Source organism: Haematobia irritans, chromosome 2 (genome assembly GCF_050003625.1).
Source record: "Haematobia irritans isolate KBUSLIRL chromosome 2, ASM5000362v1, whole genome shotgun sequence".
Taxonomy (NCBI): domain Eukaryota; kingdom Metazoa; phylum Arthropoda; class Insecta; order Diptera; family Muscidae; genus Haematobia; species Haematobia irritans.
In genome coordinates, this window is record NC_134398.1 from 213,765,000 (window position 1) to 213,786,942 (window position 21,943).

At 30.1% G+C, this 21,943-nt stretch overlaps 1 protein-coding gene across 1 annotated transcript; it reads left to right on the forward strand.

The window, feature by feature from the left end:
• Nucleotides 1-1,437: 1,437 nt before the first annotated feature.
• slf (C-type lectin domain-containing protein slf) lies at nt 1,438-21,715 on the forward strand. Its single transcript, XM_075297375.1, has 3 exons — nt 1,438-1,597; nt 9,325-9,469; nt 20,687-21,715. The coding sequence occupies exons 2-3, from the start codon at nt 9,325-9,327 to the stop codon at nt 21,247-21,249; spliced, it is 708 nt and encodes a 235-aa protein (XP_075153490.1). The 5' UTR covers nt 1,438-1,597; the 3' UTR covers nt 21,250-21,715.
• The last annotated feature ends 228 nt before the right edge of the window (nt 21,716-21,943 follow it).

Here is a 21,943-nt window from a genome sequence, read left to right on the forward strand (position 1 = left end):
TGCTACAACTGATATTGCAAGATCGTCAATAATTATTTGTTTTGGATCGCGCACAATATCGATTGGTCGAAAGAAATGGTCCAAAAATACATCGTGGTGCTTCGAAACACGTCTATGAAATGAGTCCGAAATTAAACAGCAGGACTTTCACAAGAAATGGTCCAAAAATACATCGCGGCGATTCGAAATACGTCTATGAAATGAGACCAAAATTAAACAGCAGGGCTTCGGCAATTGGTTCAAACGCATGCAAAACTGAATAGATCATAATCGGGGATATAAAAAACAATATCGCGTTTTTCGATTATTAATGTTTGTTTTTTGTTCTCTAATCCCGAAATATAAAAGATAACTCTCGTATATATGATTGTTTTTCGATTCTGGAAAAAAATTCGTGCCCGTCATTTTTTATAGATTTTACTAAGTTTTATTTTTATTTTACCCATTTTTGTTGTCTGAAGGTGTGTTTTACTAAAAGCTTCCTGATTTTACAAAGCCCGCCTAAAGGCGGGATTGGGCATTACAGGGTTAAAGTTGGCCAATAATGATTCATGTTTGATATGGATGCCTCATATGTTATCCGACTTTTCTGAAACTAGAAATTGACTCTACATTGATATTTTGAATTCGATTTTTAATTTTCTTATATCCATTCAAACTTATAGAGGAGAGTGTATAAGCTTCGGCCCACATAAGTTCACTGCCTGTGTAATTTATTAAAATCTAAACCATTTAAACTATATGTCTTGAAGGACCAATGCTATTTTATAACCAAGAAAGTAATTCTTAGAATTAATGATTTCGATTCCATTTTATTGAAACTATTGATGGAATCTATACCACTTCCTTTTTTCCATCAGTTTTGTTTAGCAATAAATCTGATCTAATTGCCTTAATGCCAAATTTGAATCAAAGTCACGACAATAGCACTATCTGAACCTATAATTTTTATTTTAACAATTTCTTTGATTTATGACAAATAATCAAAAAAAAACAAAGTTCTAAAAAATTCACACACACACATATGCATAATAATAATAAAAAAATAACAATCGCTCATTTCCATTTCAGAATATTTGCAAATTCATAAACAAAATACTCCACCAAATCTCTAACAAAAATCTTCAACTTAAATCAAACAAATGATCTGGAAAGATTGCACACATATACAATCTAACTATCTCTAGTATCAAAGTGGCCCATATACTATTCAAACACAATTACCAATACATATATATGAGAGAAGAGAGAACATTAAAGAATCATTCAATACTATTATAGCTTAAGGTGATTTTCTATAGGGGGAATTTTCTTCTTTCAAGCGAAGATTCAACATTAAAGCTCTACAGAATATAGAAAAGCTCTCAGTTGGCTTAAAAAGAGCATGCGCCACATGCTCTTAACTTGTTTCATTTTTCGGTATAAGTGTGTCTCTTGTGGAGTGGTGTGTGTAACATTATAAGTGCCTATAAAACACTTTGCGCCTCGCAATTGACTTTTGTTTTCGTTTGTCAGTTTAAGCGTTTGGTTGTGGAACCAAACCCGGTCGAGTAATAGAAAAACTTCAACGCATCTAAGAGAGTTTAACAAATCCAAGGTAAGCTAGCAAAGGAGTATGACAACTTTAGCCGTTAAAAGGATATATGCCGACCCCTCTCACACAAGTGGATTACTCAACGATATTCACAAATGCCGCATAAAAAAATTCTGGATTACGTTGTGCAAAAACAAAGCAAAAAAATATTTAAATTCTAGAAAAAAAAACTTTATAAGAAAAAGTGTGAAAGTGAGAAAATATGAATATGGAATATTTAAAAACATTTGAAAAATATAAGAATTAAACAAAAACCAAACAAAAAAACTGTTAAAGAAACTCAAAGAAAATACCTGCAATCGAAAAAAAGACAAACAAGATTGTTTCCTAAGTCTTTAGTTTATATAATCATCCAAGCAATATCATGACAATATTGAACAATTTAAAGTTAATATATCTACATTATAAATTTTCGTGTATCATTCCTCACGATGTGCTTGTGCCTAATGCATGCTATTATAAAAAGGAAAAACCAATGACATTTATACTTGGGATATTTGTTAGAAACCGAAAAACGTGCCAATTATTATTGTGAGTTGTGTGTGTGTATGGTATGTGGAAATCACTGTGTGGTCTCGTCAGATGATGCAACCTCTAACCAACCCATCAACTTCAACTATTTTTGTCAATAAAAAAAATTAGAAAAAAGTGTTATGAACATTGTGTGAAAATGTTGCAACTATGTAAAGAGACATTTGACCTATTTAATTGAAGTAATCAAGAAACACTTTAAATTCAGTTTTCAGCGGAATTTTGTTATTTTACACAAACTAGTGAACTAGTGAACAGAAGATTTCAGTCCTCAAAAGTAACAACTAAAAATAGCTGCAACATGACTAACTAGAAAGATATACTTAGTGTTCGAACTGAACATGTGCAATATCCCTTATAATAATTGTTGTCGTTAAAGCCATGAGCAGTTTACAAAACGTGACGATGATAGTTATTATAAGATTTCATATATTTGACTAGTTGTGGCTACTTGTTTTAAAGGAGTACTATTTATAGATTGAAGTATTGAAAATAGTAACCATATATAGATCATGTTAGAAAGATTATTACACATCTCTTACACATGGAAACGTTAATTCCTTTACTTTCAATTTTGATCGAATTTATTATCAGATATTATGAAGATGCTGATTGAGATAATCAAAGTAATTCATCTTATCTGTCCTTAAAGTAGAAGTAGATCGGAGCAATAATGTTTCAAAAAGGAACATGGAAAACAACGAATAAATTGCAATTTTTTTTGTTTCTTTATAACTGGCTTAATCTTCCACTTAGTGACATAAATTCATTTCATATTTAAACACTCTGTGCTAGACAACATTCCTGAGAACTTGTAGATTTAAAGCTACATCAAAAATGTCCAAGAACCTTCCCAAGAGTATATATTTCTGTATTATATTTAATTGCAATTCAATAACCTTTTAATTAGAAGTAGGGCGATAGTCTCTAGATGCTAGTCCCCGTATTAATGAAATTATTACAATTTGTAATTATAGTAAATTAAATAATAAATAAATAAAAATAATATATTTTGTCAAGAAAATATAAATTTTCTTGGAGAACATAAAACTACATATTTCCGTCAAAAATGTTGTTCCACCCACACGCAGAGAAGGATCACCTCAAGCATATTTCAAGAGCAAAATCGGCAAGCATTTTATGTTTGATGACAAAACAACATTTTTGCGGCAAATGTTTCTCATCTAAAAATAACATTTGCTCTTCAAATAGGCCTGAGGTAAGCAAATTCCTTCTCTGTAAAACACCGTCCTGATTCTGCTATAAAAAGGGGCCCATTGTCTTTGAGCTAAAAATAGTATTGGCAAACTCTTATTGATAAGAGATAAGTTCACCACCTGTGCTATCACAATGGAATAGCCTAAGTTGGCCCAAAATAAAGGGCTAATCTAACCGGTATAAGCTAGTGATAAACCAATTGTTGTGATACTCTCTGAGGTTTCCATCAGATATGGGGTAGTCTCGTATCGTATTTGGCCTATCAAATACTGAGATAAACAAGGGTCCAGTACACTGACTCCAGTACACGGGCCTATAGCATTTTGCGTGTTAATATTCCTAAAATATGTTATATTCTTGTAACAAATTTAAACGAAATTTGTTGGAAAATTTTACTTTTAAAATAAAAATCTAATTTTACTTACAATCTTGTAAAAACTTAGCCTTCAGAAATTTTGTATACAGTTTTTCGTCGTGTTAAAAAAAAATGTGCCCTTTATAGAAATGTTTAGAAGATATAGTAGAAATTTATTTTTAACACCCAGAGAAGGAATATGATCACCTCAAACATGTTTTAAGAGCAAAATGTTATTTTTGGGTGATGACCATGTAACATGGTTTTCGCAACCATGTTATTTCCTCGGAAATCATGTATCTGATTTCGACAAGCAGGTTATATTTGACGAGAAAATAACATTTTAGTGACAAACATGTTACATGGTCACCATACAAAAATAACATTTTGCTCTTGAAACATGTTTGAGGTGATCATATTCCTTCTCTGCGTGAAGGGAGGTTTCGATGAAATTTACTTTGCATATAAAATAATATATTAAAATAATAATGTTGAAACCATATAATTCATATTTATAAAAAGTATTGTAAAAGAATTTCCATAGACAATTTCTTGAAAACAATCTTTATAGGAAATTTCATAAAATTTTACTCTATAAATGAATTTTGGCCGAAATAACATTTAGTTATAGGAAATAAACATTGTCCGAAATTTTGTCAAAGATTATTTTTTGAAGTTGATTCTATCAAAGTTAATTGTTGTTTATACATTTTTAAGTTACTTTTAGTTTCTCTGAGTTTACATAAGAAATTTCGTCCAAATCTTATTTTATACGAATATTCGTCAAATTTATTTTTAGTTCATAAAGTTTTTTCTCCCCTGCATATTGCGACGAATTTCATTAATGTAGCAAATTTAGTCCAGCTTTGCTAGAATTTAATCTTTTAGAAAACTTCTACGGAATATAAATTAAAAAAATCCCATAAAATATATATATTAATTATTGGAATTAAATTAAAAATTTACTTTTTTATGGAAAATTTAATCAAAATAAATAACTTACTTCAAATTTCTTTATAATTCTTCGTAAAATTACATTTCGTAATAATCTTCGTTACAGTTGATTTCTATGAATATATATATTTTTTTTTCTTTTTTGATAAGTTTGCCAAATTTATATATACATACACTGAAAAAAAAGTGAACCCACCAGGAAGAAAACATTTGTTTGATTTTAGAAAATCTTGATTTTTTTTTAGAAAATTTAAGCTAAACAGTATTACAAACGCTGGCATCACGCCGATATCACAAAAATAAGTAAATATTTTTCGACAAATTCAAGAAAATTTATTAGACATAAATAATTTTTGTTCACTTGTTAAAGAAAATTTTGTAATTTGAAGGAAAAAAACTGGAGTTCATAGGAAGTTCATGATGGATGCATTTGTAGTAAAATTTACAAATTTAAAGAAATAATGAACTATTTGGTTAGATATACGAATTTAGTAAATCTTTATACTTAATTTGTGCATAATTTTCTCACGTTTTTTTAGTTCATTTAACCAAAGTACGCAAAAAATTATTAGAGTCAATTAAACTTTCTCCAAACATAATAATTCCATGAACTAAAATAAAGTTAAATTGGCTTTAGTGAAAACTTTTTTAAAGTGTACATCCCATATAAATTACACGTCACTCCTAAATGTTCACTAAATCATGGAATTTTCATAAACTCTTCACGAATGTCAGCCAGTTTTTTGTTTATTTTATCCTACTGTGCGGAAGGCTTTATATCCATACCAATACAAATTTCGATTTAAATCTCAAATTTGTCCTAAGTTAATCCAAATATTACATTAATTAGTTACTCTATTTATAATTCTTACAACATTCCATATAGGCTAAGGGAGAATTTCTGGATTGAATCGAAAATTAATATACATCCTTCTTATAATATAGTCTTAATAGTGTGCTTGAATTTATATTTCGGTGAAATCAAAATCATTTTTTGCCAATAAACTCATAATGCGAATGCAATTTACTATTTTGAAAGTTTAAAATTGTATTCATGATAATATTATTATTAAAATTTCTAATAGAAAAATTAGACTGTAAAAAGATTATTTAAGAAATCATATTTATATTTCGGTTAAAGTATTATTGCTACAGTTGCACGGATAATCAGGCGCTATCAATTAATTATCTCCTTTGCTTAAACTACAATAGCGACCAACAACAAAGTATTACATTTTTGTCTAACATTCAATACTAATCATCATTGGCAAATTCAAACAATTTAATATTTTTATTTTTTGTTTTTTAATCCCCACAACACCCCATCTATCAGCCAGTCATCAAAGTTGTTTAAATGATTTGCTTTAGACGTTTGTTTCTTAAGTCTTTTGATTATAATCGTCTCCATATAAAGAGATTTCATTAATGAATTCAACCAATACTCTAGAACATTCTTTCAATTGCTTCTAGGCAATTAATAATTATTTTCATTAATAATGAATAAAAATTCCATTAAACAAATTTAGCAAACATCAATGCTAAACCACGCATGTTTTTCAGTGTCACTGTCAATCACTTGTTTGTTAATTGTCCAACCAGAAGACCATACAAAAAAAATCCAATTCACGACCATAAAATAAACAAATTGATATAATTTGTTATTGGATTTCTGAGATTCATGCCGAAAATTATTAAATCATTAATAATAAGAAATGAGTCTTTTAAACCGCCACAATGGTATAAAAATTAACAATCAATAATTAATATATTGAATAAACATAGAAAAAAAAAATAAATATATGAGAATTTTGGTTAGCCAAAGATAGGGAAGGAAGCGCAAAAGTGGCAAAGCAGCACATAAGCCAGTGTTATGTGTAGTAGTATTTTGATATTTAAGTGTTAGTAAAACAGACAATTTTTATCTGGCCACCAGACATTTTGGGTTTCTCCCTTAATGTATAATCATATCAATAAATAGCTTTAATTTCGTTTTTTTTGGTCTTTAATTTGTGAATCATATGGCAACCATATATTATTGTGACTATATCATATAACTATTGTAGTATTGATTGATAGAGAGGACTATAATTTGTCATAATTAGTCGTCGGTTTTGTGAAGCACCACAGAGTTGTAATGTTGAACTGGCTAGTTAAGATTTCAACAGCATTGAACAAACAGGTGCAAAGATAAAACATTTGCCTAGAGTATCTTTGGCAATTTGTATTTGATATGTGTGTGCTTTTTTTTTTGTTTTTTGTTTTTTGTTTGTTTTTGATTACATTGTTGTCCTTACAAAGAGCGCATAAGTGAAACGTTGAATTTTTCTTTTAAAATTTGTGGTCACAACCCATAATAGCCTAAGTCTGTTTTTCAATATTTTCAGTACAGGAGTTTAAAGTTTTGAATCTTCACTGAAAACCGGGAGAAGGTGTTATTTGGATTAGGATTAATTGCCTTCCTAGAAGAGATACAAACATGAAAAATTTAGAGCAAATAAATTTAGATACGTTGAATACGATAGTGCTAATAACTCAATTGTGTCCTAACTCGAGTTAGGCTGTTAAGGGTTGGGACCACAGAAATAAACTGAGATGTAAATGCTTTGGAAGGTTGGTAAATAATATATTGAGCTGGGAAAAAAGCAAATATGTAACTAGTTTCACAGATATAAATTTCTGTCCGTGTATAATAAAACTCCATTAAATTTTATCCAGACTTTCCATGTTATTTGCAATGGTATAGACTGGAAATATTTCTGTTTAGATAAATGCGAGCTCTTAAGTCTCACACACACAAATCACAGCGAATTTTAATTTCGATACAGTCCTACCATTAAACGTTTGCGAATAAATATATGAGGACAATCTTATAAATGATTTCCACATAGCAGCCTATTAAAACCGTGAATTTTTTTATTTCAAAATCCCACTTCAACCAGTTATCCCATAAATGGCTTAATCCTCTCACATAATTTTTTTTTTATTTAAAAAATAAAACTACACCAAATTTTAACAGCCTATAGTTATTCCCCTTTTTAATTTAGAGGTCACTTAAGTGTCACAGTCTATCAATTTGTCCACCTTGTGGCGAGCAAAAAAAAAAAACGAAATTAAAATTCTTTACCATACGCAAAATGACATAAAGGCCAAGTGAACGACCATTGATGATGGACGGACATAGATATAATCAAGTAGAGGTTATTGTACATGAATGGCATATCTAAACGCTACAAAAAAAAAGATCAGTGACAGTGTTTTATTCGCCTGTTAGCCATGTAATGTAAAGCCTCCTCTACAGCCAAAGAAGCGCCAGTGAGTACAGAGCTTCTGCGATTTTAATTTTCGAAAAAAAACGGCTTTTGTTACTGCTGCTCTGTGACGAGTGATGCCAATGTCTGATGCTACTATTACTGCTGCAGTTGTTGTTATTTTTGTTGCCAATATTGTAAATAACAAAACACTTAACCGGTTATAAAAACATCCTTGACACAAAAACCCCTACAAATGCTATTAGTATTTATCGAACAAAAAATAAGAAGAAGCATCCATAGCCACTGCCGCAACCGGAGTAACAAAGCAGCAAACAAGAGCTCCATCGCATCCAGCAGCAACAACAGCATTACACAAAAACCCAATGATGATCATCAACAACATGATCATGGTGATAATCATAATAATAATAATAACAATAATGTCAATGGTTATAGCTGTGATGACAATGATTTCAATGCGTAAACTCCCCAACACGCACGGTGCATTTTTAATAGCCCCTCATTCACAACTTATCGTCGCTAGAAGCTTAACTCCATTAACAACAACCTGATATAGTGCAGCCAGTATTTTTGCCTATATGTTATATGCCCAATCAACATAGTCCATCATTGTTAACATCAGATTTTTTGATATGCACTGAATATGATAATGAATTGGTTAAATACCAAAATGACCAATACAGCAAACCGATAAGAGCGAACATAAAGGTGTGTGTACAACGGAAATGTTGGTCATTTACCTTTGAGTTTTTATGAGCCTTCTTTTGTAAGATTTGGATTTGCAGGTATAGGTGTATGTGTGAAAACCAATTCATTATAATGATAGGTTGTTATCACAGAGAACCACAAAAAAAATGTCTAGAAATTTACATATCTAAAGAGTTTTTTTTTTGGTTTCCTATTGGATAGTTTATGAATTTCCCATTGATGGTCTTTTTTCGCCTAAGTAATAAGAAATCTTTACCAACAAGAGGAGATTTAGTCCATTGACCAAAAAATGTTAAGCCTAAATGCTTTTTCATTGAGTTCACAACAATGATAAACGGGTAGTCATGTATGTGTCTAAAGTATTTTTTGTTTTTAACACTACTTCATTGGTAAATGCATTGTGAATAACTTCTATGTAATATTCCGTTGAGCTTGTATGAGGGTGTCCGTTTGTGTGTGTGACTATGTTTTTGATAATATATTTGAATCTCTTGAAGCTTAATGTCTTCATTAATCTTTCTATGAGCCATATACAAGTAGCTAGCTGTGCGCATATATGTTTAAATTTACACTTTAAATGCAAATGGTTTGAAAAAAAAAACAAATTTTGAAATTTTTCTATTTTATATTCATTCATCGTGTAAATTGTGATTTATGTCTTATGTCTTAATTTTTTTCTTGTCTAATTTTAGATGAAAGTCACCTTGGTATTAGCTGCATTCTGTGTGGCAGCATCATATGCTGAACCAGCCATTAGTCAAGCCAGAAGTACCACCACCACCTCCACAAAACCAGGCAGATTTTTATCACTGCCCAATCCCGCCAAATGTGCCAGCCGTAAGTACAACAAATAAATATAAATTTAGCGAAAAAAGAAATAAATTAATTTAATTTTATAAAAAACAAATTAAAAAAAAATTATTATAAGCATTAAACGGCTTAATTCAAGATAGGCCAGACATTGAATTAATTAAGATTCTTTGCTTGAATTCAGTATTCTGTTTATTAAAAAATACTAAATATAAGCAATTCATACTTAGAACTGAGAAACCAAATTTCCATGAAGACGATTTCACTTTAGAGTTGGGAGATTATACTATAAAATGACTATATTTACACGCAAAGAAAAAAAAAAACGTTTGGAAAACATGTACCGAAAACGTTTTTCTTTTGTTAGAGTTTTTTGAATCTCTTCGAAAATTTTAAACTTTTATCACCAAAAAAATTCGTTTGTTACAAAATTTTTATTTTTTCAATAAAAAAAATATTTTTGAATCAACAACACAGTCCATTTCGTTTATATCAAGCACTGTTCTTTTCTGACTTTAAGTCTATAATAAGACACATTTTACAGTTCATAGTAAAAATTTAATATAGTAGTATGTAATGTTGAACATCTTTTCGGAATCTTTCGAACATATCCGGAATATATGTAAAAAAAAAACTTTTTAGAGTTCGGTCGAAGCAGGGCTCGAACCCACGACCCTGGGCATGTAAGGCGGACGTAGCAACCACTGCTCCACGGTGCCCAACTAAATGTTTGTTTCTGTTAAATAAAGTTTGTTTAATCGGCTAGTGGGCGCCGCAAGCTATGCTATATTAATATAACTTATATGGATAGTTAGCTATTGATGCCAATAACAGCTACGTAGCTCAGTGGATAGTGTGCTGGCTTACAAACTGCATAGTCTGCGGTTCGATTCCCCGTCCAGGCGAAAGGTAAAATTCTAAATTTTGTTTGTATTACAGAAAAAGGCGCTAAGAACTAAAAAACCTCGTGGAAGTGAGAAAGATGTGAGGGAAAATGCAATTAGCCAGAAAAGATTGTTTTTTGAGTTAGTCTTTATGAAATTGTTTTTACATTCTGGAAAAGAGTAAACGTTTATCACAAACAGTATATGCTGTTCTTCCAAATAAACTTCCTTACAGCGAAAAGCAAATTAGAAACGAACTTTGTTTGTCTAAAATTTCGTTTGGGAGGAAAGAATTATTTTTTTTACGTGTACATGGAATTCGTGCAACGGTTAGCATGCCCGCCTTGTATACACAGGGTCGTGGGTTCGAACCCAGTTTCGACCAAACACCAAAAAGTTTTTCACCGGAGGATTAACACTCCTCAGTAATGCTGGCGACATTTCTGAGTGTTCGGACGCCGTTCGGACTCGGCTATAAAATGTAGGTCCCTTGTCATTGAGCAGGACTCAGTGATAAGGGAGAAGTTAACCACTGGTAAGCCTGAAATATCGGGTTGCCACTATACCTAACCTACATGGAAATCGTCCGTCTATGATTTTTTAACTTGCCTATAAAGCTAAAATGTATGACAAAATAGGAGATCTGTCTTCTTTTGTACCGGGCGAGCTTAAAAATAAAATGGTCGTTTAATTTTTGTATTTTTTAATACATTTCAAAATATGCTATTGCAATTTTTCTTCTTGTTTCAAATATGATTTTTTTTACACTCAAAAAAAAAGGTGAACCTTAAAGCCAATTTTAGTTCATTAATGTTATGTTTTAGTTGAAATTCCACCAAAATGAGAAAGTCTCTTTTACTTTAATAATTATTTGTGTATGTACAATAGTTAAGTGAACTAAAAAAGGGGGAAATACACAAATGATTCACATATGTTATATATGGTATATTAATACAAAATAATTCAGATTTTTTTAATTTTGTAAATTTTACTGCAAATGCAACCATCTTGAACTTCGTATGGCGCAAAAGAAATTTTTGCAATTTTTATTCTTTCAAACTACGAAATTTTATTTTACAATTTTCTTCAATTTACCCAAAAATATTTACTTATTTTTGTCATATCGGCACTTGTAATACAGTATAGAAAAAAATGTAAAACTACTCTCAAAAAAAAGTGAATCCTCTATTTCTAATGCGACCATCTTGAACTTCGTATGACACTAAAGATATTTTTTGCAATTTTGAACTCCAAATTGTTTCCTTTAAACCTTTTTTCCTTTCTTTAACAAGTGAAAAAAATTAATTATGTCAAATAAATTTTCTTGAATTTGTGGAAAAATTGTTACTTATTTTTGTGATATCGGAGTTGATGTCAGCGTTTGTACTACTGTTTATTTAAAATTTTCTAAAAAATAATCTAAATTTTCTAAAATCAACCAAAATTTTTCTTCCCGGTGGCTTCACTGGTTTTTCAGTGTAACCCACATTTTCCGGATTTATTTTTTGAATTAGTTTCTAAAAAGTAATGTTACATTTTTTTATTTCCTTTAATTTTTTTGTTTTACTTTGTAATTCTTTCAAATTACTAGTATTGAATTTACAAATCGCCTGCTTTTGAAAATTAAACCCATAATAAAATTCGCTGCTTTGGCTTCCAATATACGTGATGGTGAATAAACTTTCATTGTCGCTTTGTTTTATGACATTCGATTTTAAATGCAGTAGTTTATTTTGCCATACTACGCTATTTTCCTAAAATGGAAAATGTTGCAAGTTTTACTTCTTGTCTTTCAATTTCAATGACATTTGCATATGTAATTAGTGAAAATAATAGGAGAAAATTGGGGGTGTCTACGGGTCTTGCCAATGCTATGAGTCTTGTGTTATTTTGCCAACGATTCACATGAAAAAATGTGAAATTATTACTCTCTATTTAAAGACCACAAGCCAACCAACAATGGAACATATAGTACCAACAACAAGACTGAACCTATAATGAACAAATTTTCCAGAAAAGGAAACTACACGTATTCCTAGTAGTACTTTTTTGAATTATTAGGCAATTTTGTTAAATAAATTTTATTTTTGTTTTTGGTGTGGAAGTAAAAACGAATGTTATCAAATATGGGAAAGTAATTTGTTGCCATAGATTGTAAATCTATTTAATTTATATTTTTTTTATTAATTTATGTCTTTATTATTTTTTAATATTTTTTTCTTTTGGAAATTTATTTTTTTTTTTGTTATTTACTATTTGAAGTAATTTTTCTTAGGGCAATTTCATACAAATAATAGCTTAAATATTATCATATTAACTTCTGTAAAACCAAAAGCAAAAGATTTTTCTATTGCCCACACTGTTCATATCAATCGATCTAATAGTAGCATATTTAATAATTTATAGATAACTATTAATCAGTTTTATGAATAGATAATATCCGTTTGATTTTTTTTTATAAAATATATCATGCTGCGTTTGCGTAATATCCAAATACCATGGATTTAATGACTAGAAATTGTAGAAACAAAAATTTTAATTATTATACATTCATCAATAAACGAGAGACTTTTCGATGATTAAGTAATTAATTTAATTTTTTTTCTTTAAATTATTGTCTACCAAATGTGACTTCAATACTGACTCATATTCCCTCGGTGCAAAACAAAATTTTGAGGAAACTAAAAAAAAGATTTTAGCCCGATTTATTGTCAGCCTCACTTAGACTATGCAGTCCATTGTGTGGAAGGTTAGATAATATAGCAAACGAATGCAATTTGTTTTTTTGATGGGATTGAAATTCTCAAATCCCCAAAAAATCCAAAAGTGTGCTTTGGATGTACATATAAGAATTATGAACTTCGTATACCATTAAAAACAAATCTGAACTCCAATTATTTCTTATAAATTTTCTAGAATTTTTCGTAAATTATTTACTTAACATATTTTTATGATATCGCCGTTTGTAATAAAAATTAACCTACATTTGCTTTCCTGGTGGTTTCACTTTTTGAGTTTAGAAAAATCTTTGTGCGAACAAAAACACCCTTAATCAAATTTCAAAGAGAACTGTTACTGGACGAACGGACAAAAATTTTAACTAATAGGCTCTACACATTACACTCAAGATCTACATTTTCGAGATTTGAAATTTACTTTTTATAAGGCAAATGACAGTTGAAATCTAGTAAAAGTGGATTTTGGAAGTGTAATGTGAATGAGGTATAAGATTCCTACAGGCCCTATCTACTATATACTAGATTCCTACTGTCACTATCTACTATACATCAAATTTCCAGCTAAAATATGTGTAGGTTGCTACTGTATCTATCTATCTTATATTTAGATTTCTGTTACACTGAAAACGCAGTAAACCCACCAGGAAGAAAACTTTTGGTTAATTTTAGAAAATTTTGAATATTTATAGAAAAATTTAACTAAACAGTATTACAAACGCTGGCATCATGCCAATATCATAAAAATAAGTAAATATTTTTCGACAAATTCAAGAAAATTTATTAGACATAATTAATTTTTTTCACTTGTTAAAGAAAATTTTGTAGTTTGAAGGAAAAAATTGGAGTTGAAAATTGCAAGAATGTCTTTAGTGATGTACGAAGTTTATGATGGACGCATTTGTAGTAAAAGTTACAAATTTAAATAAAATAATTTAAATAAAATTGTAAGAAATACGAATTTAGTAAATCTTTATGCTTAATTTGTGCATAATTGTTTTCTGTTTTTTTAGTTAATTTAACTAATATATGCAAAAAATTATTAGAGTAAAGGAAACTTTCTCCAAACATTATAATTCCATGAACTAAAAAAAGTTAAATTGGCTTTAGTGAAATAGAGAGTTCACTTTTTTTGAGTGTATAAACAAGCTATTGCACGAATCTACCTATTTTTTATATAAAAATGTATTTTCGGCTTTAGAGACTCTTTCGTTTTTAATTAATAACAAAATCTTTCTCATCTTGGTTGACAACATGTGCACAAGAAAAAGAAGACTCAAAATATTGAAAGATAATTAATGAATAAATACATAAACAGTATGAATTATAGCTTGTGTCAAAAAACCACAATACAAAACATTTAATTAAGATAAACCTCTCAAAACTTAAACACCGGCAAAGCTAAAAACCAAAAAAATGAATCTAATTTAATGACTAGTTGACATAACGGTAGTTTATTTATAAAAAATTAAATGAATTTGAAATTTCAATTTGTGGTTTTTAGCTTTTTGTGGTATCTTTGACTAAATGAAATACTATTTCTATTTATTTTTAAGTTATTTTCTCTTCTCTTTTCTTGTCATTAAGCAATAAATACCAAAATTCACTTTGGCAAAACTAATATGACAATTTAATTATATAGATATTTGTTGCTATTTGATCATTAGTTATCAATGCATTTAGCAAATTTATATTTTGGAATGATTTCTTGGCTTATATAATGCAAAATCCCAAAGTAAAAAAAAAGCCAAAAAACAAATGTATGCACATTTTAAATGCGATCAATGAACTGGTCTAACTAGCTAAGCTGGGTAAAATCCAAAAAAAAAAAAAAAATAAAATCCACACAATTTTTCTTGAGACCATCAGCTTCACCTCAGATCCATTAGGTTTAGATGTGGCCAATAAGCAAAGAATTGATTATTCCAGACACAAATATACCACCATAAAGCAAATGTTCCAATGATATTTGCAAATGCCTTATGAAATTCAAATATTGAAATATTTTGCTAATTTTATGAGATTCCTTCTCAGACACATCATTATAAAGCAAACATTGCTGAAATGTCAATAATCTTTCTTTAGAAATGAATAATTGCTCATGAAACCAGCATTTTATTTCTATGGAAATGCAATGGAAGCTGGTATGTGTATATGACATACCCCAGACTCATTATCGTAGTCATCGATTGGTGTTGGGAATTTGTGTTTTTTTTTTATTTTTAACAATTATTATTTTATTAGAATGGTGTCTGAATCAATGAACTATAAGTTTTTAGGGTATAGAGGATAGAAAGCTAATGGAAGCTGGATTCTAAATAGAAAAAATACATCTTGCATTTTTATGTGCATGTAATATAAACAAATAATAATTAAATATTGCCTGGTATTAATTAGCTAAGCGGATGCGGATAATATGACTTTAGCTTGTTTCTGGGGGGGTTTAAGCTGCAATTTTATTTTACTTCTAAAAATTATAGCTATTGTTGTTGTTTTTGGTTATATTGTAGTTATTGCTCAATTTATATAACCGTTGATGAACTCTAACACTTGGCTCACACGATTCAAACAAAGAAACTCAAAGTACAAATAACCCACAAATCCAACAACATGGAGAAGGGTTACAAAATAATAGCTGGCAGTTTGGGTGGCACGGGGGTAATTTAGGTTGCATCTTAGTTACTAGAGCTTATGTGAATTTTGTTTTTGAAAATTTATTTGCAATTTTTTTCTTAAATATCAAAAATTAGTTATCTTACTTAAGATTCTCCCTTGTTGTTTTCTTTATACAGCTTTCAAACAGGGCTAAAGTTGCACACAATCAATATGTCATTACCACAAACAATCACTACATTGTGCAATATTTCGTTTTATTGGTATTTTTTGGTTGGTTTTTCTGTAGTCTCTTGACGTTGAAAGATGACCGATCTACCACGCAAGCAAGTAAAACCGGCACAATGCCTTTGCAGGGCCATTAAATTCTAAGAGTTATGACAGCATCTCAATTAGAAATACTTACTTAGTATTTTGAAGATAGTAATGATGATGATCATCATCATCATCCTTCGTAATAATGATAAATAGGTATTGTTTTAATGTTTTGTTACCTTTGCCATCTGAGAAAAATTATTTGAATTATAGTGTACAGCATTAGATAATATATGGGGATAAACAAAAGACTTAAGACACATGTAGCAATCATAGGTATTTAATTTGAAAAAAAACTGTGTCGAATTTTTAAGATTAAAAGAAATGAAAAAAATCATCAAAAATATAGAAGGTCATAAAAATCGTTATTCAAAATGTTTTTTTCCAAAATTTAAAAATGTCGAATACTCAAAATATATATTTTCCCAATGACGATAAATGAGCATTTGAATATTTCAAGAACCGACTGAACCCAAGGGATTAAAGGGCATCTTAATGGCGTTGGTATGAGACGTATATACTGGTAATTTTTTGAAGAACGAAATTTCCCTTTGACCCTTAAATATATCTACCAAAGGAAATAAAAATGATTAGAGACAATCTTTTAAAGAATTCAGGTTTATATACTCTTATAGAAAATGCTTTATAACAAATGTGTATTTTGTATGACTATTGTTTCTTTATGTTTAAGCATAAAAACAAATTTTCGATTTTTTTGCAAAAAAATATACCAAATAGGAAAAAAATAAAATTTAAACATATTAAAATGTGAGTGCTCTTAGGTTCTATATGAAAATTCTAAAATTTTATGCTTTATACGAAGTGTGCGTTCCAACAAAAGTTTCCAATAGGTGTCTTAAAAATATTTAAAAATCAAGAAGTCATCTCTTTAAATCGCTACAAAACGGTACAAACCTAGCAATTGCACTGCTATGGTCCACTTTTTGGAATAGGATGTTTTGCAAGATAGTGCTTTACGCTGATTTTCTGATTGCATTTCCTTTCTAAATTCAAAACATTAAACATTTATTAGCAGAAAAGACTTATAATTTAGACCCCATGGTCCAGAGTAAATAAGCTTTTATGCGTTTAATATTTTTTTATTTCATTACCATGCAATCAAAACTGTGTGGATCTAAATTTATCTAATTCAAACTTTCATTGATTCCATTAATACTTGTAAATTACTTTTGAGTCGATTGATCTAATCAATTATTCTAATACATGATTTATGTTTTGTTAAATAAAATTAATATGGCAACTCCATTTAAATTCTCTTTGTTCTCATTTACAATCCACTGTTTGCTTCTTAAGTCTTTTGTTTGTAATGAAGTTCAAATAATTTAATAGCTAAAAAATTCTTATAACAAATCAAATTAGTCTTCTTTTCGTAGCATTTCCTTAATTGTTAAACCTCTTGGCACTATAAAGCCAACAGGCAGATTATATTTTCAATCGTATTCAACCATCAATGAATGTCATAACAAATGCACAAAATGTGCATTTACCTTGACCTAAATCGAAGCACAATAAAATCATGCTAATAACTTCAATTTTAATATAAAAAAAAGCCGACACTAATAAAATAAAACATAACTGCTTTATATCGTATATCAAAAGAAATGCCACCAATTTGTAGAGATATGTCGATATGAATAGAGTGAGAAATACCGCCGGCTCAAACATATACACATCCATATTAATTTTATAATTAAGCACAAAGGGAAAATCGTAAAGTAAAGTGTCATGCACCTCAATGATCCATGGACCGCACATAAACCACTTAAATGCGAAAAAACAACGCGCGCACATACATATACGCACACACGCAACCACACAATATAGTTTAAAATTCCAAAAATCAGGTTAATAGGTAACTAAGCTTTGTTTATACGTTTTTTTATTATTTGCTTATACATTTATTCACATTTACTTGGTTCACTGACTAAATTGCGGCTTGTTGTCTGTCCCATCTGTGTTGTTAGTTAAATAATACTAAACATTCATAATTATGTTATGAGTTCAGTAGTAAAGTCATCGCAATAAATGTAAAATTTATGACTGTAGGATATTCAGAGAAGACAAAGTTGGGATTGGGAACAATCAGACCTCAATTCATTCAGCAAAGGCTTAGTGAAGTATGCATGACTGCATAAATAGTGCGTAGACGTATGTTGTATAGGCACTTTGTTCATGTGTACAAGTCAACAAATATATTTTACGATTATGAAGGGATGTAACAAAATATAAATTAATTCATTCATGTGAATGTCTAATACTGGCGTCTGAGTTTTTTGCATTTAATATACATATTTCTTCTCTCTCTCTCTATACATATAAGTGAGAATTGGCCATCGATGGTCGTCTACATTTTGTCCACATTTGGGAGGTTCAGTTATGAGAGATTAATTTTAATATAGCAAAAGTCCCCAGCCAACAGCCTACTTTTGGGAGGTGTATGGTTTTCAGATTATCTAAGTTTGAGAGGTTTCACTGTATATACATTTTCTCTGAGAATTTCTGGCCTCTTTAAATAATACTCCATTAAATTTAAGGGTTTGTGACTTATGTACTTCTTTTTGAAGACTTAAAGTACAAAAAATTACTCTTAAAGTTTTGTGCCTTAAGTCTTTGGTTTAGTGACTATTTTTCTCTTCTCTATATTTCTTCTGAGTATTTCTGACCTTTTTGGCATAATACTCGCGTTTGTGGCTTAAGTCCTTTTTTATAAACAATTACCCTTAAAGTTTTGTGTCTTAAGTCTTTCGTTTTAATCACTATATTCCCTCTCTATTTCTTCTGAGTATTTCTGGCCGCTTCGCATAATACTCTATTACATTTAAATGTTTGTGGCTTAAGTCCTTCTGTTTGAAGACTTAACACACAAAACAATTACCCATAAGGTTTTGTGTCTTAAGTCTTTCGTTTTAGTTTCTATTCTCCCTCTCTGTATATTGAGTATTTGAGTATTTCTGCCTTCTTTGCATAATACTCCCTTACTTTTAAAGGTTTGAGTGTTAAGTCCTTCTGTTTGAAGACTTAAGACACAAAACCATTAACCTTAAAGTTTTGTGTCTTAAGTCTTTCGCTTAGTCTTATAACATGCGACTGATACTTGGCCACAGTAAGCGACTTTCTCATGGACAATTTGGAAATTTTGAATAGCCTGCAGTTTCCGTTACTTCGGATGTTGGATTTTTATCATTTGGATGGGTTCTAAACGAAATTAACTTTTTCTTACCATACTCGTTTAGGACCACCTTCGTCTATATTATAGAGTCTGCAATTTGTCGAGATTGGTTACCTTATACAAAATAACCAAAAACGAAACGAAATAACATCCAATGATTAAACTCAATTGAAGTTGTCGCTGAATATTTAGACATAAAATCTATCGTTTTAAAATCATTCATCTTGGGATTCTAAGGAAACTGCTTCTTAACAAAAAAAAGTTTTATTCGTGTGAAATTATGGCTTTCGGTATGATTTTCTATTCAATTCATTTTACATTTCAAATTTTTCATTTTAAACATATAAATTTTATTTTGCACTATACTCATTTATATTTTTTCTAAATAATATTGAGATGTTTAAATAAATGAAAAAATTTAATAATATTCATGATCTATAGATATTAATGACGTGATGAAATTATCGTATATACGGAATAAAAGGCCAATGAAGTACAACCAAAGTTTTTGATGGTTTCTTATTAAGAAGTTGCATTACATCAAATGTTTTTACAAATGAAATTGATGCTGATACCCAAGCTTTGAAACAACTGTAAAAACAAGTTTCTGTGTTTGCTGCTGCAGTCTTCTATCGTCGGGTTGTTTTTTTCAGTTTACACTATTCAACGGAAAACTTCAATTGAATGATGCTATTTTTACAACAACTAAAGTAGGTTTTTTTCTAAAGGCTGTCGTTTTGTTTTTTTTCTACTTCTCTTGCATATGTTTACATATTGGCAAATATTGTGTAAATTTGAACGGAAAAGGTTGTTGGTCTTTCATTAAGACATTATTATGCACTCCGTAGAAGACAGGGAGCTAAACAGATAGATAGACAGCCAGTTAGTCAGTCAACCAACAGAGACCTCTTCTTATCTACTCGTCCAATTGTCGGTCGTTTTCGTAGATAGATATCTGTCTGTTTGTCTAACCAGCATTTGAAGTGCAAAATTATTAACTTCACAGAGTATATAGAGAACAAATCCAACAACAACAACAGAGGATAGATTGCTTTTAGAAATCGTTATGATGCACCACCATCATCATTACTACCAACAACGACATATAGGCATGGGCGAAATCACGACGATGTGGTTGATAATGATGTTGCGCAAGTCATCAGCATCATTGTCGTAATAAAGCTTTGTCTGTTGTTTAGCTATGCTATGAGGTTTGCTGGGCTATTCAAGATTTTTTTATTGAATAGATATTTGTTTTGAGGCTACATGAAATTTTCAAGTCATGAATGAAATTGAAATTGGCATCTTAGCCTTAATAGCAATACAAAGCCTTTAACGATACCAACACATAACAATAATAAAAATGTATATTATATAAAAATTATGGAAAAAAATAAATAATTTATGAAAAATAAAAAATATAATAATAAAGAAGTAGTTGTGACCTCAATTCTTTTGAATTAATATTAAAATTATATTTTTGTTTCGTATCATTTCTCTCGTGTAGGTCCCAAGGAATTCTCCTATCGCGGCCGCAACATGTTCTTGAGCACCCATGTCCCCGCCTTGGCCAACAGAAAAGTTGATTGGCTTGATGGTCGTAATCTCTGCCGTGAATACTGTATGGACTTGGTTGCTTTGGAAACACAAGAAAAGAACAACCTGATCTTCCGTGTCATCCAACAAAATGATGTACCTTACATCTGGACTGCTGGCCGTATCTGCGATTTCAATGGTTGTGAAAATCGTCCCGATTTGGAACCCAAGAACATCTATGGCTGGTTCTGGTCTGCCACCCGTGAGAAGATCCAAGCCACCAACCGTATTCCACAAGGTTGGGGTTACAATCCCTGGTCCCAGACCGGTCACAAGAAGCGTCCTCAACCCGACAATGCCGAATATGACATCAATCAAACCAAGGAACAATGCTTGTCTGTATTGAACAATGTCTACAATGATGGTATCGCATGGCACGATGTTGCCTGCTATCACGAGAAGCCTTTCATCTGTGAGGATAACGATGAATTGTTGCGTTATGTTGCTGCCACCAACCCTGGCATTCGTCTATAAAACTAAACAAAAAACACTATTACAGGAGAGAATTTTTATTTTATTTTTTGTTTTTATTTTTTTTTATTTTATAAAACAAAATAGACTTTAGAATTTATAAAAAAAAAACATAAACAAAATGACCCCCACTCAAAAAAAAAACTATTCTCACCTCTGCGTTCGAACCAAACATGGATGAAAAATAAGAACCAAACACCTTACCCAATCACCATTTTAACTGCCAGTTAAAAATAAGGACGAGCACAAATTTAGATCATGCCTGAGCTAAATTACATTTTTTTGTTATTAAATATTTATTTTTCTCACATTACTCTATCGAAGAAAAAAGATTTTTCTAATAAACACAATTGTGTTTTCAGATCTGTGCTTTTTCCTTTTTTCAGAGAAAAATTTAACTCATTCGAAAATTGTTTGAATTTATAAAAGTATAAAAATTAAAAAAAATCAATAAAAAGTATTATAAAAATTTTGAGTTTTTATTAATTCAGTTCAAATGGGAAATGTCTTTTAAACAAAATTGTAAAATATACTTCTGTCCAATGAGATTAGAATTTTACATTCAGGATCAAGAAGTCAAATTTGATATATGGATAAAATTCGGCACATCTGTCTTTTTGATCCCAATTTCAATTTAATGGAAAAAACGTCCTCAAGACTCTCAAAAGACAGAAGTATAGACGTATAGAAAATATCA

Coding starts and splice junctions, on each gene's coding strand:
- slf (XM_075297375.1), top strand. CDS start 9,325: ATGAAAGTCACCTTGGTATTAGCTGCATTCTGTGTGGCAGCATCATAT. Junction 9,470..20,686: donor TCCCGCCAAATGTGCCAGCC/GTAAGTACAACA, acceptor TCTCTCGTGTAG/GTCCCAAGGAATTCTCCTAT.